This window comes from Spinacia oleracea, chromosome 6 (genome assembly GCF_020520425.1).
Source record: "Spinacia oleracea cultivar Varoflay chromosome 6, BTI_SOV_V1, whole genome shotgun sequence".
NCBI classification, from domain to species: domain Eukaryota; kingdom Viridiplantae; phylum Streptophyta; class Magnoliopsida; order Caryophyllales; family Amaranthaceae; genus Spinacia; species Spinacia oleracea.
Genome location: NC_079492.1, coordinates 130,106,646 through 130,127,494, shown reverse-complemented (window position 1 = coordinate 130,127,494; position 20,849 = coordinate 130,106,646). Strand labels below are relative to the sequence as shown.

Here is a 20,849-nt window from a genome sequence, read left to right as displayed (position 1 = left end):
CCTAAGAGTAGTTGTCCTAGTAGTGTGGCTGACTTTAGACATATTTCATGCTGCAATACCATTTATAAGTGCATCACTAAAGTGATATGTGTTAGAATTAGAATGGTTTATTCATGGGAGAAATATAGTACATAACATTATGTTTTGTCAAGACTTGGTTAGGCAATAAGGTATGAAATATGCCAAGCATGGTTGTCTAATCAAGTTGGACATGAAAAAATCCTATGACACCATTGATTGTCAATATTTAGAGGAAATGTTGTTGGCTCTAAAATTCCTAGATCGATTTGTGTAGCTCATTATGACATGTATGAGGACTCCTATGTTCTCTCTTATGATTAATAGTTCCATACATGGGTTATTGGAGTCTAAGAGAGGCCTAAGGCAAGGAGATCCCCTGTTTGCCCTCCTTTTTGTGATATGTATGGAATTTCTCTCAAGGATTATAAAAAAGATGAGTGAACTCCCATAAATCATGTTCCATCCCACATGTGTTGCAGTCAAGCTTAGGCAATTATGCTTTGCAGACGATCTAATTTTGTGTCAAAACGGGGATTTTATGTCAAGTTATCTACTCTTACAGAGTTTCAAACTTTTCTCGGATTCTTTTGGCCTTGAAGAAAATGTGCAAAAAACTGCGGTTTACACTTGTGGTATGAATGCAACTGAAGAGAACATAATTTTAGAGGTTTCAGGTTTCACTAAAGGTACCCTGACCTATGGGTACCTATTTGCTCCAAACGAGTTTAGCTACTAATTGTGAATGTTTAGTTGAGAAAATGTCTGCCAGAATAAGAACTTGGAGCTCGATAAATCTCTCATATTCACGTAGAGTCCAATTAATAAATTTTGTTCTACTTAGTATACATGTCTACTGGGCTCAAGTGTACGTGTTGCCTAGAAGTATGATGGAAAGTATAGAGAAAGTGTGCAGGGTCTTCTTATGGAGTGATGATTATAACAGTCAAAAGCTTGGTTATGTTTCCTGGGAGAAGGTTTGTTGTCCTAAATCCAATGGTGGCCTTGGAATTCAAAATATTCAAAGCTGGAACCTTGCCACCATGGGTAGATTTATTGGGCCATCTCTTCAAAGCAAGATAACCTATGGATAAAATGGGTTAATGTCGTTAAAATCAAGGAAGTGGACTGGTGGACGTACCAACCTGAAAATGAGTGCAGTTGGTACTGGAAGAGGGTATGTGCAGTGAAGGAAACACTTAAATGGGTGTACTTTGTTGATGACGTGAGTAATATAACTGCTTATTCTGTTAAAAAGTCATATAAGAAATTAGTAGGTAATCAAATTCAGTTGCATTGGCCAAAATTCATATGGCATCGACTTACTGTTCCAAAACATAGATTTTTTTTATATGGTTGGTATTTCTACAGAAACATCCTAAGAAAGAATAATTTGGTGAATATTGGTGTTTGTACAGATGATAAGTGTAATAGCCCTGATTTTAAGCAACTTTTAATTTGGTGTTAAGTATATATAATAGCTTAATTTTCATTTTGAAATCTCTTTCACAACTAAATTGAAATTATGAATTATGATCCATAGTATTTTAGTTAGGAAAAATAAAAACTCATTATTCCCTTAGTTAAATTAGTTCTTACAATTTTTGTCATATTACAATATGATTATTTCGTTTTCAAGGTAAATTTGTGGTATTACATTATTTTACTAAACTAGTTTACTTAATTTTATATTCCCCAAATATGTTGGGTTAAATTATGATTAAAGGTCCAATTATTTATCTAACTAAAGTTTAAACATCTTATTTTAGATATATTTTATTTGCATGAATGACCAAATGTCACTCTTATTTTTGTCTTTCTCGTATGTGTCATGTACAAGGAGTTGCAATTAATAGCTTTATTTATGTTGTCAATCCATCATGATGCCAAGTCATTCCTTTCTAATTAATCTAATTAAGGAATATTAATTTAGTTGATATTTGTAATTAACATAACTCCGCCTGTGAGTGTCGCGTATGCGGCATTCGCTGCCGGTCCCAAGCCCAGATAAAGGAGGAGGGTGCGGTAGGTTGGTGGCGGCCAGCATTAAAACTAAGCCACATATCATGACATGAATCGACCATGGAATATCGTGGGGGCGTCCCCTTCTCAGTGACGCGCTACACCTCTTAAGCCCGGGTGTAGTGAAAAATATGTGAGGGTTGCTAGGTCGTCGCCCAGAAGCGGCGCGCCACCCCTACACCTGGGGGTGGTGTCAAATATGCAAGGGTGCGCTACACTTCCTAGGCCCGGGTGTAGTGGAAAATATGCAAGGGTTGCTAGGCCGTCGCCCGGAAGCGGCGCGCCACCCGATGGTGGTGTTAACTATCCAAGGTTTCATGGTAAGGGCAGGGGTAAGGATAAGGGTAAGGGTAAGGGTAGTAGGATGCGATTTGGGACTTGGAACATTGGCTCTTTGATAGGGAGATTAGTCGAAGTAGTAGAGGTTATGAGAAGGAGGAGAATTAACATATTATGTTTGCAGGAGACTAAGTGGGTTGGAAACAAGGCAAGAGAAATAGCTCCATGGGGTTATAAGCTTTGGTATTCGGGAAAAACTAGGGGTAGGAATGGGGTAGGTATCCTTATTGACAGAGATTATATTGATGATGTAGTGGACGTGTCCCGAAAGAGTGATCGAATTATGAGTATTAAGCTTGTGATAGGGGATGAGGTTGTAACTATTGTGAGTGCCTATGCACCACAAGCAGGACTAGATGCGTCAACTAGACAAGAATTTTGGGAGGATTTAGAAGAAGTGGTGCAACGTGTCCCTAGAAGTGAGAAACTCATCATTGGTGGGGATCTCAACGGACATGTAGGCTCGAGTCGCGATGGATTTGAAAGCATTCATGGTGGTTTTGGGTATGGGGAGCGGAATGAAGCGGTAAATGTTATTTTGGATTTTGCATTGGCATATGACTTGGGTATAATGAACACTTGGTTTGAGAAAAGAGAATCTCACCTAGTAACCTATAGGAGTAGAGATAATGCGAGTCAGATTGACTTCTTTTTAGTAAGGAATGCTTTGAGACAGTGCTACACCAATTGTAAGGTGATTCCGGGTGAGAGTACAGCAACCCAACATAGACTTGTGGTACTTGATTTTCGAGGTAGAAGTTATATAAGAAAGAGAAGACCACTAGTGGAGCCTAGGATCAAGTGGTGGAAACTTCAAGGGGAGCAACAACTAAAATTCGTAGAAAAGGTGGCAAGTGAAGGTATTTGGGTCGGGGATATGGATTTGGATATAGACTCATTATGGACAAGAATGGAGCACACCATAAAGGGAGTGGCGAAAGAGGTCCTAGGGGAATCTAAAGGAATCATGCCACCAAGTAAGGACACATCTTGGTGGAACGAAGTTGTGCAACAAGCTATAAAGAGCAAACGAGAATGCTATAAAGAGTTGGGAAAATGTAGAAGTGATGAGAACTACAAGAAGTACAAGGAGGCTAAAAGGGAAGCAAAGAAGGCCGTAAGAGAGGCTAGAGCAAAGGTGAATCAGGATCTTTACGCAAGATTGGATACAAAGGAATGTGAAAAAGATATCTATAGACTTGCTCGAATGAGAGATAGAAAGACGCGAGACATCGGGAGGATTAAATGTGTGAAAGATGTTGATCAAAAAGTTTTGGTGGGAGATAAGGAAATCAACGATAGATGGAGGTTCTACTTTGATAGCTTGTTCAACGGGGATCAAGGGCGCGATATTGGGGATACAACTATCCCTAGGGATATGGTTAACCTAGACTTTATGCGAAGAATTCAAAAGAGAGAAGTCGAAATGGCACTGAAAAAGATGGGACGCAAGAGGGCAGTGGGGCCTGATGGTATACCTATCGAAGTCTGGAGATGCTTGGGAGAGAGAGGGGTTGTATGGTTAACAACTCTTTTCAACAAGATTTGGGGAAGTAATAGGATGCCATTAGAGTGGAGGAAAAGTACTATCATCCCCTTGTACAAGAATAAGGGTGATGTCCAGGATTGTGCCAACTATCGAGGAATCAAACTAATGAGTCATACTATGAAACTTTGGGAGCGGATTATTGAGCAAAGACTGAGGAAAACTGTGAAAATTTCGGAAAACCAGTTTGGATTTATGCATGGGAGATCGACTATGGAGGCCATTCATCTTATAAGGCAACTAATGGAGAATTATCGGGATAAGAAGAAGGACTTACATATGGTTTTCATAGATTTGGAGAAGGCATATGACAAGGTACCAAGGGAAATCCTTTGGTGGGCATTAAGTAAGAAAGGAATACCGAGGAAGTATATTGATATCATCAAGGACATGTATGAGGGAGTTAGCACGAGTGTGAGAACTAGTGTTGGTAAGACCGAAGAATTCCCCATTACGATTGGAGTGCATCAAGGTTCCGCACTTAGCCCGTTTCTTTTTGCTATAGTCATGGACGAATTGACGAGGTCAATCCTGAAGGAAATAATGCCCTTGGTCCAAGTATGCATTCAATGTTAAGTCTAATAAATGCGGTTCAGTATTAATTAACAAGTTAATAATTCAGTGAGATCAAGTGAGCTGAATGCCTGGCTAGAGGCCGTTTCAGTTCAAGTGGAATTAATGATATTAATCCACAGCTTACTCTTGACTGAACCCGTAGGGTCACACAAATAGTACGTAAACGGATCAAGTATTTAATGGCATTAAATACTCCATCTATGGATATTCGGAATCGACGGATCTTGGTTCCAGTGGGAGCTGAGATCGTCAAAGGCAAGCAAATGAATACTCCGGAAACGATGATATTGCCGGAAACGGAAATATGGATCGTATCGGAAATATAAATATTATCCAAGTCGTAGATGTTGCCGGAAACGGAAACATGGTACGTATCGGAAAATATTATCGGAAATAGAAATATTGCCGGAATCGGAAATATTGCCGGAAACGGAAATATTGTCTGAATCGGAAATATTATCGGAATCGGAAAATAATTCCGGAAACGGAAATATTAAATATTTGTTCGAAACGGAAATTAATTCCGGAATCGGAAATGTTAAATATTGTTCGTATCGGAAATGAATTCCGGAATCGGAAAATTAAACGGAAGCGCGTCGTACGAATTAGCATCGGACGAGCTTGCTAGACGAAGGCCCAGCACGAAGCCAGGCCCACGTCCAGCAAGGGAAACGCGCGCCACAACACGCCAGCCCAAGGCTGCGCCAGGCCCACCGCAAGGCAGGCCCAGCGCGCGCCCAAGGCTGCGGCAGTCGTGGGCTGCGTTGCTCGGGCTGTGCACGCGCGCGCATGGCGCCCCTCGTGGGTTGCTGTGCGTGCGTGTGTGTTTGTGTTCACATACGAAACCTAAAACGTACAGGATTCGTTTAATGATTAAATTCCTAATCCTAAAAGATAAATTAATTAAATAAGAGTTTCACTAGGATTCTAATTTAATTAATTCGTATCCTAGTAGGATTCCAATTCTCTTTCCATACCCCTATAAATATGTGGCCTGGGTTCACAATTTATAACGAGTTTTCAAGTATTCAAAGTGAGTTTTTGAGAGAAAAATTCAGTCACATACCTTGCCTAAAAGTGCCGAAATTATTAGTACCTTAAGGGCGATTCTAGTTGGTCAATCTTAAGGCGGATCCGGACGTGCTGTGGACTATCTACGGAGGGACGACACTTGGAGTCCTAAAGACTTGTTCATGTTCGGTTCGGGCGCAGCTAGGGAAGGCACGCAACAAAGAGTATGCATCTAAACTATGCTAAATGATTATGTGTAAATAATATGTATTCCTGGCTAAATGGTTTTTCCGCATGATTTATGAATTGTCATATGTATCATAACCTAACAGTGGTATCACGAGCCTCTTATTATTTTCATAATCTAAATTGCATGAACATGGTTAAATATTACAAATTTGCAAGAATTAAAAGGGGTGATTAATTTTCGTAATTGTTAATTAATTGCAAATTGCGTTTATTTAATTATACGTACGCAGTTTTTCGGCAGTTTCTTCGTTACTCATCCAAATCGAGTGATTTTTGTGTCAATTCCGCATGTAAAAGGCATTCTAAAATTTTGACAAAATTAGTATTTTTCTGCCGAACCCAGAATTCTCAAATTCGAAGCCTAACTATGACTTTTCGAAGGTTTTAGTTTTTCGAATGCAAAATTTCGTAAATTTAAGATGTTAAATTAAATATTTGCAATTCTTGTTGGTAAATCTTGAATTTTTGATTGACCTACTGTATATGTTTAACAAGTTTGAATGCCTAGCCTTGTTAATTATGCAATCTAATTTGTAATTATGATTAATTTGTTGAAAATTAGAATAATTTAGAATTAATTTGATTTTCATAATTAATTATAATTTAATTAGATACATATGATTAAAAACCACCATAAAAATTGTAAATTTATGATAAATTTTAAATTTTTATGACCTAGACTTGAATCCATGTTAATCGGAAATCAATTGAATAATAAATTTTCGATTTTTCGCCCTAAAATTATGAAATTAATATTATTTATTAATTTGTCATTAATTTTAAGTATAAATTTTTAAATTTTATGCGATTCGTTCATATAACTTGCACGCACAAAGCAATGGACGCTACGTGTTACCCTTAAGGGGTGTTGTATAGTGCGGGCATGTGACGACGAGCAAGGGAGCTCGTCGCCCATGCGGCACGTATGCAATGAGCAAGGGCATGGTGCACGAGCACAAGGCAGCAGCCCTGCCTTGTGTCGTGGGCTATGAGCAATGGACGAATGGGCATAAGCGAAGGCAAGGCACGGCAGTCGCGTGTGGGCAGCAAGCGAGCTGCGCCACAACGCGCACTGCCTCGCGCAAGCGCGCGCAGCCTCGCGCGCAGCGAGCGCAAGCTCGCGTGCCACGAGTGTTGCGCCCAGCGTCGATGCCGCGCGCAGCGAGCGCTGGATCGCACCAAGCGAGCGCTAGCGAGCGCGCACAGCATGCGCTGGCGAGTGCACGAAGCGAGCGCTGGCCCGCGTGCAGCGAGCGCTAGCGAGCGAACGCAGCGAGCGATGGCTCGCGTGCATCGAGCGCTGGCGCGCGCGCAGCGAGCACATGCTCGAGTGCATCGAGCGCTGGCGCGCGCGCAGCGAGCACCAGCTCGCGCGACGGCTTGCGAAGGATAGCAGCAGCAGCTATGCGACGCAGCGCATGGGCTGCGCGCACATGGCCAGCGATGGCTGTGTGCGTGTGGCCCATGGGCGTACGTTGCGTGGGGTTGTTGCGTTACGATTAGATCGTTTTGAAATTTTAATTTGAAATTTTCAGTTTACGTAATTTTAATTAATTTTAAAATTAATAATTTAAATTATTTTCTTGGATTTTAATTTTGAATATTGTAATTATAATAAATTTTATTTATTCTAATTATTTTACTAAAATTAAAATCATGAATTAATTTAAATACGACTGAAATTAAATTAAACTTTTTGGATTCAATTATAAATTTATATGAGCTTTAAATTTTAATTAAATTTGTATGTTTCCGGTTAGACTAGAAATACATTTTTATGTTTAAAATTAGTAAAGCATATGAATTTATTGGTTTAAGTGGGAGCCCTTTTAGTCATAAACTCTTGATTAGGTCTACAAATCCTTAAGGTTAAAACAACTTGATTAGAATTAATAAGGACTGAATAATTGGTAGATTATTGGTGCCCTTGATTAATTGCTGCAAATGTTTACATGATGCATAATGTGTTTTACTAACCAGCTATTTGGGCCATTCATGATAATGAATGGGTGGATGGTATATATTGTATATGTACTGTTTTGCAGGTTATGAAGTGACTAGTATGGCCCAAATAGGATAGAAAATATGGTCTGCGTACCATTAATTTGAATGTAATTGGTCTAAAGTACCAAAGTCGTTTTTCAATTCAAATATGGTCTGCGTACCATCAAATAGTTGTAATTAGTTTTAATTATAGCTTATCCTATTTGAAGAAAATGGTGCCTCCCACGGAGATTTTCGAGACGGACTTTGAAGTTAAAGCTTCAAGATGAAGTCGGGCCATACTAGATCACATTTATCTTATGCATGTTTTAAGTTATTTATTGCGTTTAAATATGTCTTAAAATGCATAAGATCAAAAGCTTGATTATGTTGCATGATTAAGGATTTTAGTTCACTTAAAATCTAACCAACATAGTAAGAGCCTTAAGTTCCAAACTTAAAAATTGAGTTATAAGGTGCCATGCCAAAATATACACTTGCTTGGATATCCTTTACATCAATCTAGTAATAGTTTTCGCTCAGCGAGGTGTTACTTATTGGTCCTAAAGGGGCAAGGTACACAAATAATTGTGAGTACATGTTAGTTTTGGTGAAACTCATCGATATAAGTAAGGAGTCCTTTTATGTCGTGGCAAAATCGATAGGTTTACCTAATAAGTTCTTAGACGTACCTATCAACCAAGAGTAGTTTCTAGACTATTAGAAAAAGGCTTTTGCTTACCTAAAATGTTTTAGGATTAAGTCGACAAACTGTGCTTAGTTCTTCAATGATTTTAGGATCTTGGAATCATTTTATTCACACCTGCCGGAACAATAAAATCGAATAAAATGCTAATAACTTGTTTGAATTGCATGGTTGCTTTAATTTCAAGTTATTATTCATGATAAATGTTTAGACTTTGCATGCTTCAATGTATGTTTTAATTATTGTTTATAATTAAATATCTTGCACTGCAATAAATCCTTTTAGAAAGGTAACAGTAAATTTCCTCGATTGGTAGTGAATCCAAGAACGATTCACGGAAAAGAGAGAAAGTGAGCAATTTAAAATGTACGTTTCTTATATCGACTTTTATGGTTGTTTTCGAATATCAAAATCGAATGGCAAACCAATTGGTGCTTGTGAATTCAAAATACAATGTAGTTTTGAGATCATAAAGCATTGAGTTTAAACGCTCAGCCTTACCAATGGTTAACAACCTAATATCTTTGTCCATTTAATTCTCGAATGAGTCTAGTCCCTAGACATTCGAATAGATCGATACTTAGAGAACTTTAGAAGCTTCTGGTAAGATCATCTAGTTGAAACAGAATATTCAACATAAATTAAATGGTAAGAACCTTGTTGGAGTGACATTGGACATGTCTAACAAAGTATAAAAGTCAACACTAAAGAAATCAATTCTTAAGACTATAAGAAATGGTACAAGAAATAGGAAAACGAGGAACAAATGAAAGGAATTTACGATTCCGTTTCTACCTATAAGTTTATGTTTAAAGAGAAGTGACCTAGCAATCAAACTTCCTTGGTATCATATACCGCTTGAGGTTCTTACTTCGGTAATAACTCAAACAATGGAAGCTAGGATACACTAATGACCTACAAGTGGGAAATGAAGCATGGCAATGCTACATTAGTTGTAGGGTCATCTAGTTTGTTTTAAGTCCTTTCAAAGGCTGGAACTTAATGGCTATTTTGTTCCATAATCAGCATACCTAAATTTCTGCTTCAAACACAGAAAGACTCACATTCAGAAGAACAAAAACAATGCTTGTTTGTTTGTTTATTTGAATGAAATGGTCAATTACAGGTTGAGTCAATATGCTTGATTAAAACAAACAACTCTTTAAAGAACTTTACTAGGTTCAAATCAAACCCTTGATTTGAGTTCCATTAATCTTTGGCATTGTTGCTTAGACCATATCAACAAGTTAACATTCATAAGCTCTATTTTGATGGACTTTTTGAAAGTTGGTTGATTTCTAGATCAACTTAAGACAAGCTAGTCTTACTTGTTGAAAGTAACAAAGAATATGAACTATTGTTAGAACGCCTAGACGATAGAGTTCAAAGCTAAAGAAAGGTTTTATGACTTTATTATTTCACATGGATTTGAGTGAATATAGGTTTATTTACTCAAATGTGATATAAGTTGAATCTGTTTGGCTAGTTCAAAGATTCAGAAGTATAAAATCCACTTGGCAAGAAATCATAAAGATCTAGGTTAGATCATGTTGATGATTACTTGAGACCAAATATGATCATCAATGATTGTGTGTTGTAATTTCACAATCTAGCTCCATAAGATATGGCATATCTACGTTGGAATGATCGAAGTCAATTAGTACTTGATTCGATCAATGATGAATTATAAAGACTTTTCCTATAATTTCTAAAACAAAATGCTCAACTACCACCAAACTAAACCAAATTCGTCAAAGCTATTGAAAAGTAATTTCAGGATATCTTTTCAATTATATATATCTAAAGAGTTGCTAAACTCAGTGGGAGCTTAGTGTTTGTTATTCAACAAACTAAGGCCCAAGTCTAGATATATGTTTTATTGTGATTTATTCAAATGAGACACAAGGGTATTGTTTCTACCACGAATTTTTGAGAACATAATGTTTGTTTGCTCGAAATAATGTCCTTTTGGAGATTCGTTTCCAAAATAACAAGTGGGAGAAAATAGACCTCGAAAGTCTTCGAGGCGAACGACAAACATAAACGGACATTCCGGAGGCTTTTCGAAGTGCTTCAGAAAATCCAAACTTATTCTTTAAGGACTTTAGAAGTGGCTTTAAAGAATAGACATCTCTTAGAAGACTGTACAAGTGCTTCAAAGAGAATAGAATATTCAAAGGACTCTCAAAGTGCCTATTGATATTCTATTGTTTGATGTTCTATACCCAAGTAGGCATAGAATTCAAGTCACTGAAACTATGAGATTCTTCTATTAGATAGTGAAGAAACATAGAGATCAGGTCAATGAAACTATGAGATTCTTCTATTAAATAGTGAAGAAACCTACAACTTGCAGTCAAACTATTATCATGTAGATTAATGAGTTTGTGACTTGTAAGAAAGCTATGACAAAACCTAGATTCCCTAAAATGGTTAGAAGCCATATATAGACTCAAATGTTTTAAATGGTTAGAGGCCATAAAACATACTCAATGTTTTGATGACAAAATTGAAATTTTGTTGATTTGCAAGAATAGGTTCACACCTATTGGTTGCAAGTTTGTTTTAAGGATAAAAACCATCAAACATGAAATTGTGTTCACACACAAAGCGAGATTAGTTGCTAAAGGTTACAAGCAAATTCATGGTGTGAATTGTGTTGAAACCTCATGCATAATCGTAATGCTCAAGTCTATAATTCAAGCAATGATTGCATATTGGTACATATAGCAATTGGATGACAAAACGTATTCCTCAATCAAATGTTGGAATAAACTATGTACATGGTATGTCATAGGATTTGTGGATCCAAATAAATGCTTGAAAGAGAAAGCTAGCTTATAAAATCTAAGTACAGATTTAAGCAAGCAATTGGGGATTGGAATTATATTTTAATGAAGCTAATAAGTATTTTAGTTTCATAAAATATACATGATTCTTATAGATATATAAGAAGTTTAGTGGGAGTACATAAAAACTTAATTGGTCCTATGTGTATCACACACATATCTCTCTATTGTAAAATAACATTCAAATGCTAATGACTTAGATTTGAGATTATTCATCAATGATGGACCATGGCGAAACTTAGTACATACTGGGTATTAAGATCTATTTACAAAGATCTTATGATATTGTTTTGGATTAAGTAATGGCATTTACTAAATCAAACACGAAAGTCTCCATTGGATATATTCGACCCATGTGAATAAATCTAAGTAAAGGATGTTTGAACTATGTATAAGCATTTACTAAGTTAAACATCAAAGAGTCTAAATGAGATTCTTAACCTATATTATATGTCAAAGAATTTAGCTGAATTTAGTATCTACTGAAACTAGATAAGCTAAAGTTACATGAATAGAATTCAATTGGGAATTATTCTGCAAAAGAATTTATCATGTATGATATAATATGAGGATCGCCAAAAACGTATCGTATGACTTTAGCCATGACGTACATATACCAATCTCTATTGATCTAAGTAAAGATCAACTAGATTGAGATCAAGAATACTTATGGTACTTGAAAAGGTACATAGGAATAGTTCTTGATTCAAGGAAATAAAGATATGCTAAATATTGATGCTACACGCATAAACACTGGCAAAGGATCAAGCAAGACCCTTTGGAGTTAACCATTGATAAGGACGAGCTATAGAGCATCGTGTTTTGAAAATGGCAACATGGGTTGGAGACCATGAGTTGTTGCGTGGGAAATTAAAATAATAATTTCTATGTTCTAAGATATAGTTGGAGAGTCTTCCACATATCTATAAACTGCTTGGATAGGTAAATCCAAACAAAGCATCACTAGCAACCTATACAGTTGAAGTAAAAGTAATTATTGCCTAAGAAGCAATAAAACAGGGTTGTTTAAAGTTCTTCACTGAACTTGTGTAGATCACCTATCTGCTGGCTTGATGGTTCTTCATTGAAAAATGCGTAGAACCACTCTTGAAGCAAGAAAAACGTCTGCTAACTTGATGGTTCTTCATTGCAAAATGAGTAAAACCACCATCGAAGTAAGAAAGACTAGATCACATAATAAACAAACTCGAAAAGATCTTATCATCATATCTCGAAGAACATTCGATGAAAAGGATATTAAGATTGGCAAAGCATGATAACTAAACCTATGCAACAAGTGAGAAGCAACACTCACGTTGTAGCACTGGAAATCAAGCATAGCTTTGAATTCCATGAAATGTTTTAAAGATGGGTTAGAGGCCCATGGTTGTAAAACATTGGGGTTGAACATTTATCATATATGAAATGTATTTTCATATTCCATTCGATCTTGGTTTAGTATTAAATGATGAGTCCCTTCAATTTGACGATATATTCAAGATAGACTGTCAGGACCAGTCCTGTGACTAAGAAATGTCTATCAAGTGAACTTGAATGTCAAAGGTTGAAAATGGTCCCTAGTCGGAGTTTTCTATAAAATTGGACGCATAGAAAACGTTAGACGACTAGAATGCAAGATGACTAGTAGTTCTGTTTCTTGAACTATGTGGACATGGCAATGTCATAATCATTTGCATAGATACTTACTTTGGGAAGACTAGTATCGGACAAGACCTATGAAACTTTACTGTAAGAGATGAAAATCTGTCATAAGTAAATTTCATTAAAATTATTAGACACTAAATCCTCAATACCTGAGTGATTTGAGATTACTTGTTTGAGAACTGGTTGCTTTGACGTTGACCAACCGTCGCACCGTAAAAGGAGGCTATAAAGGCAACGCTCAGGTAATCACCTATCAAACGAAGTCTAATCTCAAGATCGCAAGATTGGGATTGTCCTCCCATAAATCGGGATGAGATGCTTAAAAGTTGTACAAGGCCACTCGGAGAGCTAGAAACTGTGAAATGCATGGCCGTGCTCGGATGAATCATAGGCTATGATTATCTGTTTATTTGATCAGTTGAACTCTGAAACCGAGGAACACCTCTGGACATAATAAGGATGACAACTCTTACCTTATGTTCAAGAGCAAGCATCGAGCGACAAAGGAATTAGGAAATGCACACTTGTCCCTAAGGACAAGTGGGAGACTGAAGGAAATAATGCCCTTGGTCCAAGTATGCATTCAATGTTAAGTCTAATAAATGCGGTTCAGTATTAATTAACAAGTTAATAATTCAGTGAGATCAAGTGAGCTGAATGCCTGGCTAGAGGCCGCTTTAGTTCAAGTGGAATTAATGATATTAATCCACAGCTTACTCTTGACTGAACCCGTAGGGTCACACAAATAGTACGTAAACGGATCAAGTATTTAATGGCATTAAATACTCCATCTATGGATATTCGGAATCGACGGATCTTGGTTCCAGTGGGAGCTGAGATCGTCAAAGGCAAGCAAATGAATACTCCGGAAACGATGATATTGCCGGAAACGGAAATATGGATCGTATCGGAAATATAAATATTATCCAAGTCGTAGATGTTGCCGGAAACGGAAACATGGTACGTATCGGAAAATATTATCGGAAATAGAAATATTGCCGGAATCGGAAATATTGCCGGAAACGGAAATATTGTCTGAATCGGAAATATTATCGGTATCGGAAAATAATTCCGGAAACGGAAATATTAAATATTTGTTCGAAACGGAAATTAATTCCGGAATCGGAAATGTTAAATATTGTTCGTATCGGAAATGAATTCCGGAATCGAAAAATTAATCGGAAGCGCGTCGTACGAATTAGCATCGGACGAGCTTGCTAGACGAAGGCCCAGCACGAAGCCAGGCCCACGTCCAGCAAGGGAAACGCGCGCCACAACACGCCAGCCCAAGGTTGCGCCAGGCCCACCGCAAGGCAGGCCCAGCGCGCGCCCAAGGCTGCGGCAGTCGTGGGCTGCGTTGCTCGGGCTGTGCGCGCGCGCGCATGGCGCCCCTCGTGGGCTGCTGTGCGTGCGTGTTTGTGTTCACATACGAAACCTAAAACGTACAGGATTCGTTTAATGATTAAATTCCTAATCCTAAAAGATAAATTAATTAAATAAGAGTTTCACTAGGATTCTAATTTAATTAATTCGTATCCTAGTAGGATTCCAATTCTCTTTCCATACCCCTATAAATATGTGGCCTGGGTTCACAATTTATAACGAGTTTTCAAGTATTCAAAGTGAGTTTTTGAGAGAAAAATTCAGTCACATACCTTGCCTAAAAGTGCCGAAATTATTAGTACCTTAAGGGCGATTCTAGTTGGTCAATCTTAAGGCGGATCCGGACGTGCTGTGGACTATCTACGGAGGGACGACACTTGGAGTCCTAAAGACTTGTTCATGTTCGGTTCGGGCGCAGCTAGGGAAGGCACGCAACAAAGAGTATGCATCTAAACTATGCTAAATGATTATGTGTAAATAATATGTATTCCTGGCTAAATGGTTTTTCCGCATGATTTATGAATTGTCATATGTATCATAACCTAACAAATCCAAGATGGTATTCCCTGGTGCATGATGTTTGCAGATGATATTGTGTTGATTGATGAAACAAAAGAAGGAGTGGAAAGTAAGTTGGAGTTATGGAGACAAACGTTGGAATCTCGGGGTTTTAGGCTAAGTAGAAACAAGACGGAATATATGGAGTATAAGTTTAGTGGAGTCCAAGATAGAGAGACAGGGGAGATTACCTTAGATGGGAAAATTGTCCAAGGCTCTGAAACGTTCCGTTATTTAGGATCTATTATCCAAAAGGATGGAGAATTGGATGGCGATGTGGCCCATAGAATCAAAGCAGGTTGGTTGAAGTGGAAAGGTGCCACGGGGTTCCTATGTGATTCAGGCATGCCCCAAAGATTGAAGGGAAAATTTTACCGCACGGAAATTCGACCGGCTTTGTTATACGGCACAGAATGCTGGGCTGTGAAACATTGTCACATGCACAAGATGAATGTGGCGGAGATGCGCATGTTACGTTGGATGTGTGGGCATACAAGAAAGGATCGTTTGAGGAATGAGATTATTAGGAAGAAAGTAGGGGTTGCACCGATTGAGTTTAAGATGATGGAAAATCGTTTAAGATGGTTTGGACATGTGAGCAGAAGACCAAGTGATGCCCCGGTTAGGAGGATAGAAGGGTGGCAAAGTGATAGAATTGCAAGGGGTAGGGGAAGACCTAAGAAAACTTGGAGGAAGGTGATTGAGCATGATATGTGCTTTCTTGGGATTGAGGAAAATATGGCGTTGGATAGGACAGAGTGGAGGGAGAGAATATGCATTGATGACTTCAGTTGATTTATACAGTTTTCATGTTTTTGTTTCTTTCTATTTTTATTTTATTTTTTATTCTTATTTTTATTTTTATTTGATTTTTAAAATTCTTTTAATTTTTTAATTTACATGCTATTTTGAAATATACTTATTTTACTTATTCATTTATTTTAAACTTTACTTATTTTTATTATCTCTTACAATATATCTTCTATAATATATATACATTTTTCTCTTATCTTACTTTCATTAATTCCACTTTCTCTTCCTTGTTTTTCTTATTACTTCTTGCTCCTTTTTTGTTTGATTGGTGACAATGACGATCTCCTACGACGATTCATGTTAGCCGACCCCAAATCATTTTGGGACTAAGGCTTTGTTGTTGTTGTTGTTGTTGTATTTGTAATTAACATCTCATTCCCTACCATTTCTATTCATTTCTAACCACCGCAAGAACCACCTCATGCAACAACCGTACTCTGTTTATTAACCACCATCAGGTCTCCTTCCTTTTTCTTCTCTATCGATCATAAATCCCGAGCTGCATAATCAATTATGGAAATCAGATAAACCCAAACCCATCTCCTCCTATTATTTTGTCTTTTCTCCGGCTCGGTTTTCAGACAAAGTTTCTGTTTCCTCCATTATCTCCACTATCCAGTCGGTTTCAGCCTTTGGTTTCTTCATAAAAATTATTCATCTCGAAAAGTTACTCAGTTTAGGCTCAAGAATCACCCAATTTCGAATATCAGGCAAGGAGATATGCCCTCTACACCGCCTGCTTGAATGTTGTCGTCATAGCTGCGATGTTGCTGTTGTTGTTGTTGAAATAGAATTATTGGAGTTTGGTTATGGAATTTAGATCAAAGAATGGTGATGATTGATATTATGGAGTTTAGAGTATGGAAGTTGGAGTGATTAAGGAATAAGGAGTATTATAAAGGATCATCATATTGAGGTAACTTTTATGTTCAGCAAAATTATTTTGTGCCCGTGTGTGTTTGAAATTTATTCTTTATTTTATATGATCATATATCAATGGCCATGAATATCATGAATTGCATTTATATTGGATTGTTAATTAATTTGATTGATATTGTGAGATTGTTTATGGTATTGTTCGGAAATAATTTGTCCATTAAAATAAATTTCGAAATGATATTGTAAATAAAAATGTGATTCGTATTTGTTTTGTTGGCATTGGATTATGAACGGATATGAAAAAGTGGGCAAGGTACAGGCGGAGGAAAGATCCTAAAATTAAGTTAAGACCGGAATGGTCGAATATAAGTGATGCGTTGTGTTTGAAATTAAAGCAAGACCGGAATGGTCAAATATACGTGATAAGTTTTTTGTTCTGTGATAATTAAGATACTTTGTATCCAAAACCTGTCCTTACCACTGATTTGTGAAGGGAATGATCAATGCCAGCTATATGTTTTCAAATATAACAAAAGTCTATTTCCGAACAATTGCCAATTTGTGTTTTGAAAACTCTTTTGATCAAATTGTTTTGGAAATAAAACGTTTTTACGGGCTGAAGTAAAGATTACGAGTTTACCACTCATTTTGGAATTTTTCGTTTTTCTATGTCTTCTCTTTGTAAGTAGGTTGTGTGGAAGCTCAGGTGGAAGTCAAATGAAGCTTGGTTTTATTTTTAAGGGTTTGTAAATTGTGTGTTATAAACTAAGGTTGTATTCATGTGTGAAATAGTTTCTAAATTGTTTGTAAGTTTGAATGTGAATTAAAGGTTTATATTTATTTTAAGGATTATTTATTCAAGGTTATTTATTCAAGTTATTTAAGGTTGTTTTTGTGGGCCCATAACCCATGTACAGGTCCAGGATCGAGTTTAAGATTAAGGTTATTATTTTTCCGCTGCGTGTTAAAGGTTAATTGTAATCATTTAAGGATTAAGTGTTGTTTATTAACAGCTCGAAAAAGCGGGCTGTTACAATAAGTGTGTCATTTGTGATAATGAGACAGGGTCTCATATGCATCTAATGTTCAAATGTTGCTATAGTATGAGATGCCTTGATGTCGTATAGCTTTGGTGTGGCATCAAGTCAAATTGCCAGAACCTTCAGAGTGTACTACGGTAGATTGACATGAAAACCCATGGCTCCAAATTCAGAAGATTGGTCTGGATTGCGGCTAGGGATGGGCATGGGTCCAAGACCCGGTCCAGACCCGGTTGGACCCGGTCCATATTTAAGGGTCTGGGTCTAATTATTTGAGACCCAATGGATCTGGGGATGATCTGGATCCATGTATTTAAAAACGGGTCTGGGTCCAATATTCTCAGACCCAGACCCGGTCCAGATTCGGCCCATGGACCCGATCAATAATTAGAAATTAGAAATAGTCTAATTAGATGCATGCATGCATTAGTATTTTGGCACTAATTTGCGAATTGTGATATTTTATGTATCGAATGTGAATATGTGATGGTAAATCGGTTAAATTAATGGCGCGGAAAAATTTTCTAAGACAAAAATGTTAAGAATAAACAAATAACACTAGACCCATTTTTGACCCGAGACCCATAAGACCCATTGGATCTGGGTATGGGTCTGAATTTTTCAGACCCAATGGATCTGGGGTGGATCTGGGTCCGCCTAAAAAATATGGGTCTGGGTCTCACCAGACCCGGTCCAGATCCGGCCCATGCCCATCCCTAATTGCGATTGTGTCTAACTTGGTTTACTGCATTTGGAGGACACGGAACGATGCTTTTTGGTCCCAAAGAGTACATATGTTTGAGTATATTGTAAAGCAGATACAAAGCGTAGTGAAAAATAGAGTATATAGTGTTTTTCCTAAGAAGGTAAGTATTAAAGACAGTGAGTGGTTTAGAAATCTATAATTGCTTGCCTTTTTCTTTTGAGGTGCTAGGTAGTGTAGTTGTGTCCTTTCTTCTAGTGGAGGAATCCATCCTAGATGGTTTGCTCCCTAAAAGTTAGGCTTAGTCTTTTGATAAGAGTTTCAATATATCTTACTTATTAAAAAAAATTAGTAAAATGATAAAAATAATCTCATTAAAGGTTGGTAACTAATAAAATGATAATAGTTGTTAGCAAAGAGGGTAAAATTCACATTAATGGTTGGTAATTAATAAAATAATAAAAATTGATATTTACAGACCATCAAAAAATCAATAAATACTAACCTAAATCAAATGATCGAGGCTATGATTTGGTGGAGTTTATGGTTTGTTTTCATGGATTTTTAAGAAAAGAGAAGAGAAAATGTAACTGAAAATAGAAGAGGTGAGAAGGTGAAGGTGAAAAATGGAGGAGAGGAAAAAAAAAAAAAAAAAGGGGGGGTATGTAATGGATAGGGGTCGTTTTTTCGTATATCAGATATGTGTGGCAACACACATATCAGCTAAAAGACAAATAAGGAAGTATCATTCATGTTAAAAAAGTACCATTCTATAAAAAAAAATACCTTTTTTGTTTAAAAAAGTACTATTTAATTTCTTTTTTGTAAGCAAACAGGTGGTCTAGGCTTTAGAGATGTTGTTCTCTGGAACACTGCCAGCATGGGTAAATATGTTTGGGCTTTAGCTACCAAACAAGATAATGTTTGGGTTAGATGGGTGACTTCTGTGTATTTAAAGAATGGGGAATGGTGGGATACCAGCCAGGAAATAGTGCAAGCCGGTATTGGAAGAAAATATGTGAAGTGGAAGAGTTACTGAAGCAAGTTTATTCTGAGAGTGAGTTCACTAATATGCCTCATTACTCAGTGAAGCAGGTGTATGAGAAGTTAGCAGATGAAAAGCCTAAGGTTCACTGGGATAGACTGGTGTGGAATAGACTTAATACTCCAAAACATAGATTTATTGCTTGGCTTGCAATGCAGGCCAGACTCCAAACTACAGCTAAGCTTGCAAAAATAGGGATTAGTGCTTCTGCTAGTTGCCTGATTTGTGGTCAGGGTGATGAGATTCATGATCACTTATTCTTCAGGTGTACCTATAGTAACATGTGTTTGATGGAAATGAAGAAGTGGATGGGTTTGCAGTATGGAAACAAGTTGCATCATATTTTCATAAGCATCAGTCACAATAGAAGATCCAAGTTCAGAAAACAGGTTGTTTTTGCAGCTGTAGTGGCTCTTGTGTATATGATCTGGAAATACAGGAATACAAGTTATTGGAAGCAGACTGTCCCTACTGTCAACAGCACAATCAGTAGCATGAAACAAGTTGTAAAAACTAGAATACAAGCAGTATTGTCTAAGAGTGTTAATAGGTCTGATAACCAATGGTTTTTGGCTTTATAGATTGTGTTTGGATGTTTGTATGCCTTCTGGCTAGTGTGTTTGTGTTAGTTCCTTGGTGAGATGGTCCAACCTAGTTGGTTTGTCTCCCTTGGTTCTAGTTTAGCTTGTATTTCGTTTTGAGCTTAATAATATTATTCTCACTTGCTTAGCAAAAAAAATATAGTTCTTTTTTGTCTTTTGCTATGATATGCATTTGTAATCACATATCAGATATCCGAAAATAATTCCTCGTAATGGATATGGGACATTGACGTAGTTGGAGGGTATTCTTTCCAATTCAATCTTCTGATTATAAGGAATTTTCTCATTATAATTGTCTTTGAAAGAAATCAACAACTAACCTGATAACTTTTAACACCTAAAAAAAAAATTAATAACATTAAAATTTGATGCACATACGATTACAACTACTAGACATACGGAGTACTAAATTTTCTTGATTCTTCATCACATGAGCAGCGCACGAACCAACTTTATGTAAGAAAGAATCATCGTCAAAGATGGATGACAGTGGAGACATCAACTTCGGCCGCCATCTCGAATCTGAACTTTAGAAGATCATCATCAAAGTTGATATTTTCTTGAAGGTATTGAGAAACCTTGGCCGTCACGTAACTGAAAATTCCAGGACTGACATAAGATGGGAAATCCTTCTTGGAAGTTGTTAGGACATCTGTAATAACAAAATCAACTGCGAAAACATTGTTGAAGCTCTCTTTCCACAAGGTATGATGATCTTCTTGGCAAAGAGATTCTGGATATACGCAGTGTTGGTGGATTTCTTGCAATTGCCGAAACAGGAGAGAGACTCTAATCTCATGAGTATCGGTTTCCGATGAAGCTATTCGTTTGATGGGGTTTAGGGTAACCGAACAGAATTTCA

The 20,849-nt window shown here is 37.2% G+C and overlaps 1 protein-coding gene across 1 annotated transcript; it reads left to right on the top strand.

The window, feature by feature from the left end:
* Positions 1-2,239: 2,239 nt before the first annotated feature.
* LOC130463605 (uncharacterized) lies at positions 2,240-19,966 on the top strand. Its single transcript, XM_056832786.1, has 3 exons — positions 2,240-4,240; positions 19,170-19,341; positions 19,428-19,966. The coding sequence occupies exons 1-3, from the start codon at positions 2,240-2,242 to the stop codon at positions 19,964-19,966; spliced, it is 2,712 nt and encodes a 903-aa protein (XP_056688764.1).
* The last annotated feature ends 883 nt before the right edge of the window (positions 19,967-20,849 follow it).

Excerpts from the sequence above, each read along its gene's own strand:
- LOC130463605 (XM_056832786.1), top strand. The coding sequence starts at position 2,240 with ATGCAAGGGTGCGCTACACTTCCTAGGCCCGGGTGTAGTGGAAAATAT. Across the intron at positions 4,241-19,169 it reads TGGAGAAGGCATATGACAAG|CAAACAGGTGGTCTAGGCTT; the intron begins GTACCAAGGGAA and ends CTTTTTTGTAAG. Across the intron at positions 19,342-19,427 it reads CCAGGAAATAGTGCAAGCCG|TGAAGCAGGTGTATGAGAAG; the intron begins GTATTGGAAGAA and ends CTCATTACTCAG.